Source organism: Anolis carolinensis, chromosome 4 (assembly GCF_035594765.1).
Source record: "Anolis carolinensis isolate JA03-04 chromosome 4, rAnoCar3.1.pri, whole genome shotgun sequence".
Classification (NCBI taxonomy): domain Eukaryota; kingdom Metazoa; phylum Chordata; class Lepidosauria; order Squamata; family Dactyloidae; genus Anolis; species Anolis carolinensis.
In genome coordinates this window covers 38,776,864-38,792,753 of record NC_085844.1, presented here as the reverse complement: position 1 = coordinate 38,792,753, position 15,890 = coordinate 38,776,864, and the positions used below count along the sequence as shown (strand labels likewise).

The window sequence follows — 15,890 nt, the reverse complement described above, 5'->3', positions numbered from 1 at the left end:
TACTTACATGTTAGATGACATGAGCATACAGACTTTCATGTAAGTTTACAAAATACACACTCCAAAACTCTAAATGCAAGGTGAACTAAAATCAGAAATATGTCAAAATTGATATTCATCCATGCCTAGAAAACAGAGAATTTGAAGCAATTATAGTGCAAATGTAAGGCTTTAAAGTTCACTTATTATGTTCTCAAATACGGGATGATGTTGATGATTAATGTCCCATTTTCCCCTCTCAAAATGACATACAAATTAATATGGTTAAGACATACAAAAAGATATTATTAAAAATAATGAAGCTACTGACATTAAAACAATTAAAAACATAAATTTAAATAAAAGAAATCTCTTCCTGACTTACCGAGCGAGGCAGTTGTGACATGGGGCTAAGATGGTGATCTCAGCTTTTCATTTTCCATGGGCCTTGCATCTTTGCTTGCTCCCCTTTGTGGATAGCCAACTGGGCAGAGTGGGCAGATCTGAGAGAATACCACTTCCCTGAGATCTGCCTGCAGAGTATTTAAGGAGGCCCGGCTGCTCCTCTGGTTCATTTGCATTCAAGCTCCTCTGGAAAGCTCATTATTTGGAATATCCAAGGCATGGCTGTGCAGGGAACTCAAAGCGGTGCCAGAAGGGTGTCTGTGCCATGCCCCCTCTTGCCTTGTTCCATCTTCAGTAGGGCGGGCTATCTGGATTCCAGCCTGAGGCCCACCCCTCCGTCATGTCAGATCAGCAGTTGGACGATGTGGTGGATCCAGAACCCATGTATCCCTGCCAATCCTATTTCATCTGTAACCAATAAACATGGTATGGCCTTGGTTATCCCAACCTTGTGATAAAAATACTGAAATATGAAAAATCCTTAGAAAGCTAAGGGAAGGGATGTATGACCTTCTAGAAGTTCTTCATCCCTGCAACAGTTTGTATGCCAGGAATGGGCATCCTGCAGTCTTCTATATGCTGTTGGATTGCATTTCATAACAGTCTTCATCAGTAGCTATGCCATACAGAAATTAGAGTCCAACGTTTGGAGGGCTACATGGTCTCCATCCTAGTCATAGGTCAAGGAAGGTGGAGGTGTTCAGGAGCTGCAGGGCAACTCCTGGATCTGATGCTTCATTAGGCAAGACTCATTCCCCCTTGCCCTTAAGTTCTCTGTATGTTTAACAACTTACTGAGAGCACTGATGGGGAGCCAATGCAATGGTGGGGACCTGAGGTCTTAAATTCAGATTTCAGTTCTCCTCATCTTTGCAATACTTGTCTGTTAGTCACACAAAAAGATTCCTTGCAGTACAAGACATCTTTTTGTGTTGCCAATCCAACAGATTTTTGTGGCAGGCATTTGTAGCCCTGGACCAAACTATTTCATTTGCAAATGACAACAAATGTAGATTTTGTTCATTAGATACTGCTTTGGAAGAAACATTTGTTCTCTGTCTCTCCACTGCCTTGCTGCCCCTTGTTTTATTTTTACTTCCAATGTCTGTGTTACAGGAATATATATATATATATATATATATATATATATATATATATATATTCCTCAAGTACTACTAGATCTGTGCTACAAGGTGCCCTCTGGCATTTTCTTTTATCTGCTTCTCATTTCTCAAGAAGGTTGCCTAAGACTGCTGCTGAGGTTAAAAAGTACTCTCTCTCCTGCTATTACTATCACTTGACTCAGCTCTCTCTTTCAAGAGATTTTTTGTTATCTTGAGACTTTCTGGTCCAAATTTATTTATATCTATATATGTTAATATTGAAGTTGGGGAAAGGTTAGCATGCCACACTGGAAACTGGATTTCAACCATTGCAGATGATATCTAAAGCAGTGTAGCTGTCTGATTGAATGAGACTATTTTAACTACAGCAGCTTGCACTATCATTCTGTCATTGCCAAAATAACAGAGTTTGGAAATATTACTTTTCTAGACTATGTATTTATTAAATTTATAACTTACCATTCTCCCAGTATTGGATATAGGATAGCTCACAATTTGAGTAAGACAAATTTAGTTAATGGATAATACAAAAATGAAATAGAACAATTATATTAAAACATTGATTTAAAACAGTTTGGAAAACCGTACAATGTCCACATGATATCATTGTTTGGTGGATTACCACCTTTTTGTATGTGCTTACTTTTTCACCATACTAACAGAGTGAAAGACTATTAGGATGGTGTTGGGCAGACACATCTATCTAGAAAAGTTAAGCAAGGTGCATCTACCATGACCCTGCATGTCCCAGATGCTGGATCAAGCCTATTTGATGGCCTGATAGGGACTTCCTAAGCCACTTTGAGCCTGGGGAGTACAGCTGCTGCCAGTTCTGGTTAGGAACAAGCTCAAGTGTCTTGACACCCCCTCACTCGGGGGTCAAACCAAATCTTGCATTAAGCAGCTTTGTCGTGGGTTAAGCTGGATCAACCCCATGTGGTGTTTGGCCACTGTGGGGCTGATCAAAAGCTACCCTGAGTGGTATAATATAGACATGAATTTACTCCCAAACATTAATTTCTAATTCTAAGATCTTTAATTTAAATTACGATGGGGTGATGATTGTAGGGTGGAGGTCTTAGAGGACTAATTACTAGTATGTCACTGTTCCCACATTGTTCATTAGTGAATGAACAAAATAAAGTTGTGCTAGAGATAATCTCTCTCTCACACACACCCACACATGTTGTCGGTGCATATTTTTGAGTCATTTCATCTTAAGGTGAACCCCTCATGGGATTTTATTGATAATAATTTTTCAGAGAGGAATTCCCTTACCCTTCTCTGTTGCCGATTTCCCCTAGGTCACTCAGTGTGTTTCCATGACTGTACTAGAGTCATAGTCCCATGTTCAAAGCACCATACCACATTAGCTGACATCTCCATCATTATCTCTATCTATCATCAATATATATGCATACATGTAATAACATAAAAATATAGAGCAATTCATGCCTATCTATATGCATATGAATTGCTTTGAATCTATTTGTGTGATAAACCTTCCTTTGAATTCCAGACTGAAGGGGCAAACAGCAGGGGAGAGTGCTGCCTTCATGCCTTGTCTGAATGCTTCTCAGAGGCAGGGTCACCACTGGCTATGCTGTTTGGGGACGAAGTGGCATGTAGACCAATACACTCGGGAGCACCAGGTTTGAAAATGCGGTGCTAAATCTTCGTTCTGATTCAGTCAGATTATTTCCCTTTGTTTCATCGTCTCCATCATCTATACACCAGCAGGAGATGAAGCCGTAAAAAAGTCACCTTAAAGATCTGCTACAGGGAGAAGAAAATGTCTATGCTTTGCTTTCACAAGATGATGAATAACCTAATGGGACTTTACTTGCTCATCACAAGGAAACATTCCCTTTAGAAGAATGGCAGAGAGAAATGTTTCAAGGCTGATTAAAGCAAAAAGAGCAGGGGAGGTTGATAGTTGGAGACATTGTTTTGACAGTGCCCATTAATTGTTTCACCTGTGCTAATCAGGATCCTCTTGGAGTTGCACTCTAATATATTTATCCTCGATTCTGTCCAACAGATTTAGCCGGCAGTGTATTGTTGATAAGGACAAGAGAAATCAATGCAGATACTGTCGTTTAAAAAAGTGTTTCCGTGCTGGGATGAAGAAGGAAGGTAACTTTTTCCTAACCTCCTTTGCAGAAAAAAAATCTCACTTTATATCAATTAGAAGGAAATAAAAATCTATAAACAAATAAGTAATGAACTTGTGGTGCCTACTGATAAAGAGCTTTTTTTCCCTAAACAGAAATAGAAATATGCCTCCAATAAGAAGTTAGTTTACTATGTCATTTTTTTCCACTAATGCTAAGATTTGGCATGGGTCATTTTACAACAAAACAAAACATGCATTCTTGTGCTAGTCATATATAGAACTCCCTTGCTCCAATGGTTGCACTGGCTACTGGTCTCTTTCTTGGAACAATTCAACATACTGGTTATGACATATAAAGCCCTATCTAGCTTAAAGTTTAATCTGACAAACCACATCTTCCCATTTTAGCTTGTATTGGTCCTGAGCTCCTCAGGAGATCTTTCTTTTTCAGCCTCATGGTCTTCATGAGTATGATTAGTGGGGATGCATCATAGGAGCCCTGATGGTGCAGTGGGTTATACTGCTGAGCTGCTGAACTTGCTGACCAAAAGTTCAGTGGTTTGAATCAGGGGAGCGGGGGGGGAGCTCTAGCTGTTAGCCCCAGTTTGTGCCAACCTAGCAATTGAAAAACATGTAAATGTGAGTAGATCAATAGGTACCGCTTCGGTGGGAAGGTAACAGCGCTCCATGCAGTCATGCCAGCCACATGACCTTGGAGGTGTCTACAGACAATGCAGGCTCTTTGGCCTAGAAATGGAGATGACCCCCAACCCTCAGAGTCAGATATGAATAGACTTAATGTCAAGGGGAAATCTTTACCTTTACCTTTATCATAGGCTGGATTTACACTGCCCTATAATCCAGTTTCAGAATGTATATTAACTGCATTTAACTGGATTATAGGGCAGTGTAGATGAATACAATCCAGTTCAATGCAGTTAATTCACATTCTGAAACTAGTTTTCAAAAGTTATTTTCAAAATGTTTATCAAATTTTTCACCTAATTTTTTTTAAAAGGTGTAAAAAATTATTAAAATTGATCACATTAGGTTTCAAAGGAGGGCAAAAAAAAACAAACCCCTCAGTTTTTTCATTCTTGAATAAAACGAATCAAGCAAACTATAGAATATACATCCCTGTGGAAAATCAGTTTTAAGAGAAATTTTGAACAATCACTCAGTGGTTCCAGTCTCAGTTGTAGCCACATGTGGTGTTTGACGTCCTGATCTTTGTATACAAAGAATGTATACAAAGATTGAATGTTATCAATGTCTAGTATAATGTTTGGGGTAAATTGAAAAACTTTAGTTAGAAGCCCTCCTGGATTCTGTTTACAAATGTTTGTATAATGGTGGATTTTAAAATCAAAATGAGACAGTATTGCCAAAAAAAATTGGAAGTGAAATAGGAAGAATAACAGTGCTGTGAATTGATTTTTTTTGTCTCTAGCCATTTGAAACATCAAGAATGAACAGCATCAACACAATTTTGATATATAAAAATAATGCTGTTATAATTATTTCCCTACTTTTACTTTTGCAAAAAGTCCTGCACATAATTTCAGGATATTTCTCTTTTTCTTCAATCCGAAACCCATCCCAAACATTTGCTAATATATCCCAAATAAAAGTTCTTTTTGAAACTACCAGAGATTATGGAGCTTGATACAAAAGATTAATGGGCCTCTTCTTTGAGTTTTAGGCTCCATCTGTGAGGAATGAAAATTACATGTAGTTCATGTTTGGCCAGTCCACACACTGTCTTGCCAGAGAAAAGATATGCCACACAGATAATCAGTACAGAACAAGACGTTTACTCTTCAAAATGCAAAGCAATATATATACAGTTATATGAACAGTTGTATTGACTCACACAATGTCATTTGATAGAGATTCAAATAGTCCGTAGATGTCTATGTAAATGGTCTTCTTCCAGCAGCCCAGAAGCAAACCTCCTTTGGTAAGCTCCTGCACAGAAAACTATATGTAATCACTGCCAAAACTCCTGGGCTCAATCAGCTCCCTGGGGGTAGCCCAGCTAATCAACTTTGTGCTTTGCATTTTCAGTTAACACACTCACCAAGTAATTTTACATACTCTAACACCATCTGTACACTGCCATATAATCCAGTTTCTGAATGTAGATTTATGACTTTGAACTAGATTATATGGCAGTGTAGACTAACATAATCCAGCTCAAAGCAGTTAATCTACATTCTGAAACTGTATTAGATGGAAGTGTAGATCCAGCCTTTATCAGAACTTTAAAGGAACTATCCTGTTTTAGGAATAAAATGTGACGCATTGGATAGCTCCTTTAAAGTTTAGATAAAAACGCAAAGTAGATTTTCCAGCCCACTGATATGGAAACCATCACCAGCCTCTGTTGCAACTATTTGGTTGTTAATTAACAGCATTGCCTGGCCTTGAATAGCTAGATGGCAGCAACTTCATTCTTGTCTTCTATGCGCTTTATAAGTTTACTATTGCATTCAGATTTGACACTAAATATTATATTTTCACTTTAGCATTATCCAGAATGTTAAAAAGTTACTTTTTTGAACTAAATGTCCTTGTGGATTATAGGAGCTGCAGTTTAAATGAATAATATTTTTAAAGATCTGGGGTCGTCATATACATATGTGTATTTGTCAAGAAACAATGGCTAAATAAAAAAGCAAACACTGAAAGGACACCAAATAAAATATTATTTCTAAGACATTGGCATTGCTGATGCTTTAAATATCTTTTAATGCAAGCCAGCCACATGCTGGATAATCAAAGAAGTTCAGCAGCCACCTCACTGGCACATTTTTATATTTAAAGATTTAACCACAGCTTGTTGCTTAGTTGCTGAGTTAAGGAATGAAAGAAGATAGAATTTTTCCAGTTAAAAAGAACCAAGCATCATTCTTGATTCACGTCTACGTGGCCATTTATCACTTACTGTTTATCACTCTACGACATTTCTTATTATGACCTTAATAAAAGGCCCATCAGTGAATGTCCTTGGCTAAGAATGTAGTGTGCCTTCTCCATAAAGTGTGTTCATTCTTTATATAAACTGCAGAATACTCTATAGCGCACAGAACACATTTTTATTGACGCATTGGTGCTGGCGCACCACTTCTCAGATGCAGATTGCAACGCTAAAAATAACAAACAGATCATTGGAAATACAACTGCTGCTCTTATAAAAGGTTATGAGGTACTATGTAGAATGAGAATATGTTGATCGGAACTGTGCTTTTCTATCCTTTATGTGACCTTGGGTATAAAAGAAGCCCAGGAAAACTGATAGGTAGCTGCATTTATCACTTCCATTTTTGTATGAAAAGGGACACCTTATTGCTTCACTAGCCTTGTAGATCCACAATCCCATTCTCTTTCCAAAAGCTCTCAGTAGCATTCCTTTCTCAATCTATCTGGTTTGCAGCAAAGCTTGGAAATGTTAGTTTGGGGATTGCAGTTTACTGAACCAACTCTTCCAAACTTCCCTCAGAATGCATTGTTCAGTTGTCACAGAACTTCTCACATTGCTAATCCTTAAAGCTTGGTATGGACTGAAAAATATCCAGTCATATACAGAAGTGAATAGAGTGGAGCTATGATTCTCACTGAGTCACTTTTGCCACTTCAATGCTGTTTTAGAGTTGGAGAACTCTGACTTGTTCCTGACCTTAGAACAAGATTCTGAAAACTGGTCCTAATGCAAACATACATGTAAGGCTTCAGTCTGCTGCAGCTTTTCTACAAGTGACCTGAGGATTCCATCCAGCTTTGCTGTCTCTGGACTACTTGTGAGTAGGCAGAAGCCATTGTTCATAGTCAATGGCAGTGAAGGCAGGTCGAACCTCCGCGGGCTCCATAAGTTTGCTCTGAAAAAGCTTAAGAACTGCTGCTCTTTTGTCATTCTGCCCTGAGTTGCAAGTTGGGACTGAAACCCCAATAGTGATGTAGGTCACCTGGGGGGGGGGGAGTTCTAGTGCTACAGAAGGGGCAAGAGCGAGGAACTAATGGGAGCCTGGCTTGGGAGAGAGGAAGGCTTCATCTGCCATTGAGATCACTATTGAGGCCTTTTCATGCCTACCGCGTTACACCTAGCTGCCAGACTGCCTCTAAAGACCATACTATCGTTGTCAGGACACAGGCTGCAGAGCACCAATAACCTTACACAGAGGCCAGAATCTATCTAATATCTTTATTAAAGAAATATATAAAGTCAATAAAAACAAGTGAAGAATATAGTTCAGAAGCAGACCTTTCAGATGAGGTCAAATATAGTCCAGAAATGTATTGTCCAATATAAGATATTAGAGTTCAAAGTTTTAATCCACTTGACCGAAACACACACTTTGCCAGGCAATAGTGTGGGGAAATGACAGAGTCTTTAAAGTCCAATGTAGCTTGACAACAAGGCTGGAAAATAAACTTGATTCTTGGCTAGATCAAAGACTTGAAACGAGGCAAACATGAAGTATGAAACAAGGTCCGTGGCAAAACGTGAAACAAGGCTGGCTTGAAACTTGATCCGGGAAGCAAGGAACTGGGGTTACGAAGTCCACACACGATCTCTCTCCTCAAGCTGATCAATTGACTCCGCAAAGTTCCCCTTGCGATAAACACCTATATTGGGTCTCGTTTTCCCGCCAACAGAACACTTTCCCTAGAGAACGAGAAGCGAAACCCAACTCTGTCCAGATGCATGACTCCTTAGAATTTCCCAAGGGAAGCAGACCTAATCAGCTAGTTGTTTGGCAGCGATTCTCAGGCTCCGGCGATTAGCCTCTCTGACTCCTCTATCTCTAGTATAATTGTCCCTCCGGGAAAACGGGGGGGAGTTCTGCCCAAGGCCTGTTTGGCTGAATTCTTGAGGGCAAACATCCTCCAGGTGGAGAGGCTCCGGCTCTGGCTGAACCGGCGAAAATCCCATGTTTTCCTCTTCGTCTGCCACAATATTACTAGGAACAGGACTACAAGGCCCATGAGTCATCACAATCGTCCCCATACCTTCCCATACTTTGTTGGGAGATCTTTCGGGGGCCAAGTGTACTATTTGATCTGAGGCCTCCACCTGAGCCTGAGCAGAGATCTTTGCCGGTTGCTGGCTTGCTCCTGATGCTGCTGGGGCGTGAAGTTGCTGCTCCAGCTGCTGCTTCCCACTGCTGGCCAATCTCTGTTGGGCTGGAGTTGGCGGCATGATGCCATTGCCTTGGCGGCTGTCTCGTCTGTTGCGATGTTGACCTGGACTTGGACTGAGGTTGTCCTCCTGCAGTGGGAAGCAGGAGGGGCCCTGCTGTGTCAACCGACTGCCACCACGGTTGCCACATTGGAGGGGCGATTTGGTTGTGGGTTGGCTGCCAGTGACTGCCATTTTGCTGCTTGTCCACCTTGCCAGGACCTAATGCCGCGAGACACCACATTGGCTGCGGTGGTAGTGGCGGCGGCGTGCTTCAAGGCTGAACAGCGGCATGGAGTGGCCTCCTGCTGGCCGCTGTTGTGCTGGGCAGTCTGCCGTTTTTGGCTGAGGGTTTCCATCGCCCACTGCCCACACAAGACTGAAGGCACACTTCCATCTTTTGGTTCCTGCTGCTATGGTAAATCAGCCCGCTAACCATCTAGACTGACTGGGCCTATGCATTGCCTGCCTCACCCAACCTACCACTAGACTGCTCTGGCTTCCTGTTCCATCTAGAGATGGACTATAATCACTTTACTGACCATCATCTGGACTAAGGACTTTATTTGGCTGCTATAATTTATTGTTTTTAATATTCTGCAATGAATTTTACCATACTGCTATGAACTGTGTTTAGTCTTGTCAATTTGGAGCTGCTAGTTGGGGGTTGGGGAGGGTTACCTATGAGGCTTGGGGAGGGAGGGCTGTCTCGCCTGTTGCGATGCAGAATGCCAAGGGTGGGGGGGATCCAATTCATGGGTTACTAAAATAGAATCATTGAGGTGGGGGAAATAAAACAGCAAGCAATGGGACAGTAATAGGTTCACAATTATAGTACTCCCCAACTGGATGCAATAGAAAATGGGGCTCTTGTACCTTTTATAGTAGTGCAAAGGAAGGGATTGCAAAATCTATAGCTTTTCCTTTTCCTATATCATCTGAAATCTCCTCTCTAACACAGCTCTTAGAAGTGTATGAATCTCATCCTCATTTCCATGGAGCCATAATAATCCTAAATCATACTTGTGGCATTTCTTTGTTTTTATAAGTGTATATAACAAAGTATTCTATCAATACTGCCTGTGGCTAACTTTGCTGCAACCACTCCTGGTTTATTAGCATGAAAGCCAATGTAAAATCAATAGAGTCTGCAAACAGATGTTTGTTTGGATCCCTGATATTATTAGATAACCAATATTATATTATACGAATGGTAGGACTATTTCAATTGCAGCACAGAAATTACATGTGTACTTCCAATGTATTTTGGGATTGTAGGGCTGGAGTTACTGACCTGAATATTACCGTTACTACAGTAAACCCATTGAATAAATAAGATTTCCCAATATGTTGAGTCATAATTCAGAAATTAACTAAATAGTTTAACTTTGTTTCAGACTAATCAATAGGATTCTAGTCTCTAGTAGTAAAAATTGTAGGGAAGGATATGTACTGCTGAAAGTAGGGCTTTTTAGTTTTTGTGTGTATTGGAAGCATTGTGAGCTATGCTGATTTCTGCAATACTAAAACTTCTGGGCTTAGAAATATATCATTATTATTATAGTGTACTGCAGTGATTGTTGGTCTAAGTATTCTTGATAAGACCAAATTTGATCTGAAAAGACTTAAGACCTGCCCATTCTCATTATGCAGCTTGTGGCTTTATAGCTATCAAAATGATAATTCTCTAAATAACAAAATATCAACATTTGGATATACTGCAAGGAAGTTGTGTAATGCTTTTCTTTCTCTCAGAAATATGGACATATTGGAGCACTGACAAAACTCATTCTGAGCAGCCCACACAATATGTGTATAATGATGGGTTTTGATTGAAGCTAGAAAACCAGGGCCTTTTGTCATTGATATTACCTTTCTTTGGAGATGGATTTTACCCTGTCCAATAATAGCTACACTAAAATTTTAGATTTCTCCATTGCTTTCTATTGGTGGGGTATGTCCAAAATGGATTCAAAATAAACTTTTCTTTTGAATTTTCTTCTGAAAACAGTTTCCATTCTGCACATATCTCTACAGCTAATTCTTCTTACAGATTGTTCAGTCAGAGTAACACTTGTTTGGCACTGAAAACTAATATCAGGCTTATTATCCTCAAAATGATTGGACAGAGTAATATGTGAACATTTTGTCTTACAGCCAGAGCATCATTTCAAAGTTGGTAATTTCAGGTAGCTAGTAACTTCCCTTCCTTATATAATGGTATGAGAGCTGCAATCACTTTAGATCTTTGGCTATTCTATCCATACCCATTGTTATGTCTGATTAAGCATGTTTAATGATTGGTAAATAGTGTTCAGTGGAACTATAATGCACATCACAAATTAGCTTGTAGTCACATCGCAACATTAAAACCAGATGGCAGCATGGATATCCGGATACCTTATTGAGTTGCCAAGTATGCAACATCTCTTGCTTTGAGATTCCAGGACCAATAACCGAGTCAAGTGTAGAAAGCTAGAAGGCTAGAATTTTTTCCGAGACAGCTGGTTTTAGAAATAGATAGGAGGGAAACCCAAGTAAATGGATTTAAAATGGCACAAACATACATATAAACCAACACCCCAGGCTCCCTAACCATTATCTTCCTTCATTCCTGGCTTTTTAGTGTCCCAACATGTGTACAATTTCAATAAAAACATATTTGTACTGAACCAAAGAATCCTGGAACTACTTAGGAAATGGCAGAGGGACAATAAGGATGGGCAACTCTCAGGGACAGGGGGGTTCAATGCTGTCCAGGGAATCTTGATCTACATTTTTACAGCAATGTTTGTCCTAAATGCCCCTCTATGCACTCTGGAAGTATGAGGGACAACATCCATGGATGCTCATGTGCCATTATCTATAATGGGGACTCTCTCTAAAACGTAATGAGAAGCAATCTGAATTCAGAATAGCAATGATTCTAAACATACATTGTTTTAAGAGTATTTATTATAATACCAATAAAGCATATAACAAAAAGGTTTGCTGTTTTTCTTTCTGAAATAACTTTGTTAAGTTTGTGCAACAGAGTCTGTGGTTCATATGGTTTTTGAATAATATTTTGCAAAGCAGTTCAACAAGGTCTTTATGAAAATAATATACTTTATCTTGTTTTTGTCCCCAGCTGTTCAAAATGAACGAGATAGGATAAGCACAAGGCGAAGCACTTCTGAAGGCAGCAGCAGTCCTTCTATTAACACACTGGCCCAGGCTGAAGTGCTTTCTCGCCAGGTATGCCAGTCCTGTTTTTTGTCTACCATCCTTCTGTTGGTAACTCTTAAGTTAGAGCTTCAAGCACTTTAATGTGAGTCCAATTGGGTTTTAAAAACCCGATTGGACCGGAATTGAAGTCTGCACATGCCCATGAAAGCTCATGCTTTTCTGAGACATTCCAGCAGGGCATCTGTACATAAAACAAAACCTTCCAGAAAAGCTTTTAAAAAAGAAAATAACTTTCCTGGCCACCATTTCCCCTTCTCCAGAGCTCTCCTGGAGCATAGAAATGATGTGGCAGGAGAAGGGAGGGGGGAGTGATTGTCCTCCTCCTCCTTTTTCCTGGCACATCATTTCTATGCACCAGGAGAGCTCCGGAGAAAGGGGAATGGCAGCCAGTCAAGTTAATTTTCTTTTTAAATAAAAATTTTAAAGGGGTTTTGGGAGAGGGTGGGGACTGTCTTAGGTTTGCTGGGCTCCAGGAGCCCAAGAAACCCGAGAGGGCTGTGTAAATGGGCACAGGAAGTTGTGCAACATGATTCATGGGCCCAATCCACACAGTGCTCGCAGCTCAAAAGACCAGGGTCTTCTGAAAAACCCGGGTCTTTACAGCTGTCAGATTACTTTGGAACAAAGGTGTTGATTATTCTATGTAGCCCTCAAAGAACCAAAGAAAAAGTAATTAGTTTAAAGATGACTGGCTAAAAAAGTGGGACATCTCATAGTATAGCTTTTTATTTTTTGTGAGTATGATTAGGGATAGAAATCCTCACTTAGTTTCTTCTTGAAGATAATGCTGAAATGATTTCAGCGATTTTCTGCTCACTGTGAGAATATCCTTGTAATTTCAACAATTTTCTTCCCACTGTGAGAAAGTCTCTGAAAATGTTGCAATTTTTGAGGTATTATTTGAGACTGAAAAATTCACGTCATTATTTTGCACAAAAAACAGCATTTTCTATGTCAAAAATAATATTTTAATGCATAAATATTAATCTCAGCACAGAATGTTGTTTCTTGTTGAGAAAATGCTGCTTTCTATACAAACCATGTATGAATTTTACACAGAAGAAATCCCCTCCCCCTCCAAATATTTTTTATTAAACATTTACCAGGAAGTAGGAGATGGGGGGACAAGGGAAGAAAAAAGAAAAAATTGGGGATAATAGATTCATTATTGGTTAGTTGCATCTTTACAAGTGTCTACTATGTCACAAGGAAAAAACAAAGATGGTGAAGGTTGCTAAGGAATAAGAGGGTCTTTTACAGTATTATCATTATCAAGAAATTCCTAATTATAACATTTTTTTTCTATAGAAGACAGCTTTTTCCTGTGCTTGAATTAATACGTTTACATTGAAATATTTTTTGTGTTGGAAATACTGTTTTTTTCTGAAGAAAATGCTGTTTCCTGTATAAGACAATTGCATGTGAATTTTGTGTAGAATAAGTCATTGACTGTGAGGATGCCCATCATTTCTCTTTAGGCAGATTTTTCAACATGTAAAAAAAAATCATTCAAAACTTTGTCCACATTTTCTTTTCATTATTATCAGATCTCTGTTTCAAGTCCCAGTGCTGGTCCTACTGACATAAATGTTAAGAAAATTGCTGGTATTAGTGACATCTGTGAATCTATGAAGCAGCAGCTCTTAGTTCTTGTGGAGTGGGCAAAATATATTCCAGCCTTCTGCGACCTACGGCTAGATGATCAGGTATGATGTAATACATGGGAAAGCATTCACTATGGGTAACATTTTCACTTTGCTCAGAACATGGTGCTGTTGTATTAAGCTAAAACAGGAGTTTATGGAAGATTTGGGCCTATTATCTTCTACTTTGGGAAGAAAGTATTTCAGTGGTGCTAGGGAGGGCAGAGATAAGTTTTGATTTCTCCTTTCTGAGATCTTCCTCCCACCTGCTTGTTCGCAAGTATTTACAGAAAAGCTAGCTGTCTGACAGTATGCTCCAAATCAAGAAAATGTCTAGTTTTAACTCTGAAGGGAAAGGCCAGAGACCTCTTTGTGCTGACTTATCAAAGAGAAGTTGAAAGGCTAAAGCTGTTGGGGTTAAGGCACTTAAATTATATCTAGAGATGGTAAGAAAATGTCTCAGGTTTTTCATTAGTTCTTTAGGTACTGACTATATGAAGAAACTGGCAACAAAGGATGTGTTTTAGCATAGCAGCCATAGCTAGTGCATATGATGTGTCTGATTTCACTTGCTTTATTTTTGATGTCACCATTATTCTGTATGTATGCAATTTATTTCAAGGTTGCCCTGTTAAGAGCACATGCTGGAGAACACCTGCTGCTTGGAGCAGCAAAACGCTCAATGGTTTATAAAGACATCATTCTTTTAGGTAAAAATACCCTTATTTTTATTCTTAACTCATCCTAGCCATATTTATTCAGAAACAAGTGTTTCCTGCATAAGTCTTCAACCAAATACGCATTGAGTTGGAACCAGAATTAAGTATGTGAGTTGGCACAAGTGATCTCCCCTATCCTTTCCTTGTGACAACAGACTCAGCCACCAGACAGTGCTAAACAAAAGAATCATACTGAATGGAATGGGCTATAGCAGAGAGTGAGAGAGAAAGGAGGAGAATGGGAACTAGCTTGGCAAAAAGAACACCTCAGTTCTCCTGACCTTTAGGACAACAACAACAACAACAACAACAACAACAAAACTTTATTTATATACCGCTCTATCTCCCCTGTGGGACTCAAAGCGGTGTACACATAATGAAACATTCAATACATATACATCATACAAGATACAAAAACCAGTATAATAAAAAATAACAACCATGTTTAAAATTCCGAACATTTAAAAACAATTAAACCAATAAATAAAAACAATTTCACTCGCACCCTTGGGTGATTCTAGAGCCAATAGGTATAATATATAAAGTGAACAAGATGGCAATATGGGCCAGGGTAAAACCAGCGTAATAAAAATAGGCATAAGCCAGGGGTGAAGTGTGGCTGATAGCAAAGGAACCTAGGCTAGAGTTACACCACTTCAGTCTACTACATAGCTATCAGATAGAACTGAAAAACAAACACAATAACAAGATCAAGGAGCAGGACAGAAGTCACGTAGTGGCCAGGGAGGTGTCTAGGGATTACAGGATGATCGCTTCCAAAACTAATCTAGAACAAGGTTGGGGGACCTTTGGCTTACCAGAGTTACTGTACTATAGCATCCACAATTCACTAGCTGTTGTGGATGGGACAGGTGAAAACTGAAGGCCAAAATGCAGCTGGTTCTCCATATCCATGGATTCTGCATCCATTGATTCAACCATCCATGGCTTAAAATATAATTTTTAAAAATCTGGAAACACATCTTGATTTTACCATTTTATAAAAGACATGCACTTCTACAATGCAATTATATATAATGGGACCTGAACATTCATGGATTTTGATACATTCATGGCTAGATGGCCATCTGTCGGGGGTGCTTTGAATGCGATTTCCTGCTTCTTAGCAGGGGGTTGGACTGGATGGCCCATGTGGTCTCTTCCAACTCTACTATTCTATGATTCTATGATTCTAACCAGGGCCGGCCGGAGAAAATTTAAAATATTAAGCAGGGGTGGGGAAAAGCGCCCCCCCGCCGGTGCTGCGGGAGGCGTGGCAATGTGTCGCGGGAGGCACATGGCCACGCCTCCCGTGGTGCCGGTGGGCCCCGCCTCCCGCGCCCTGGCCCCGCCTCCCGCTCAGCGTCCCCTGGCCCCGCCTCCCACGCAGTGTGGGAGGCGAGGTCAGGGCTAGTAGTGTGGGAGGCGGGGCCAGGGTTGGCCCCACCTCCCACCCAGCATGCCCTGGCCCCGCCTCCCACACTGCGTGGGAGGAGGG

At 40.0% G+C, this 15,890-nt stretch overlaps 1 protein-coding gene across 6 annotated transcripts in view; it reads left to right on the top strand.

Moving 5' to 3' along the window:
- Nucleotides 1-15,890, top strand: part of hnf4g (hepatocyte nuclear factor 4 gamma) — a 76,988-nt gene that overhangs the window by 50,449 nt on the left and 10,649 nt on the right. For all 6 annotated transcript variants that reach the window (XM_062980252.1, XM_008108605.3, XM_062980253.1 and 3 more), the window contains 4 exons: nucleotides 3,549-3,643; nucleotides 11,933-12,039; nucleotides 13,578-13,736; nucleotides 14,296-14,383. In XM_062980252.1, coding sequence (XP_062836322.1) covers nucleotides 3,549-3,643; nucleotides 11,933-12,039; nucleotides 13,578-13,736; nucleotides 14,296-14,383 — 449 coding nt within the window. The remainder of the gene's footprint in view (nucleotides 1-3,548; nucleotides 3,644-11,932; nucleotides 12,040-13,577; nucleotides 13,737-14,295; nucleotides 14,384-15,890) is intronic.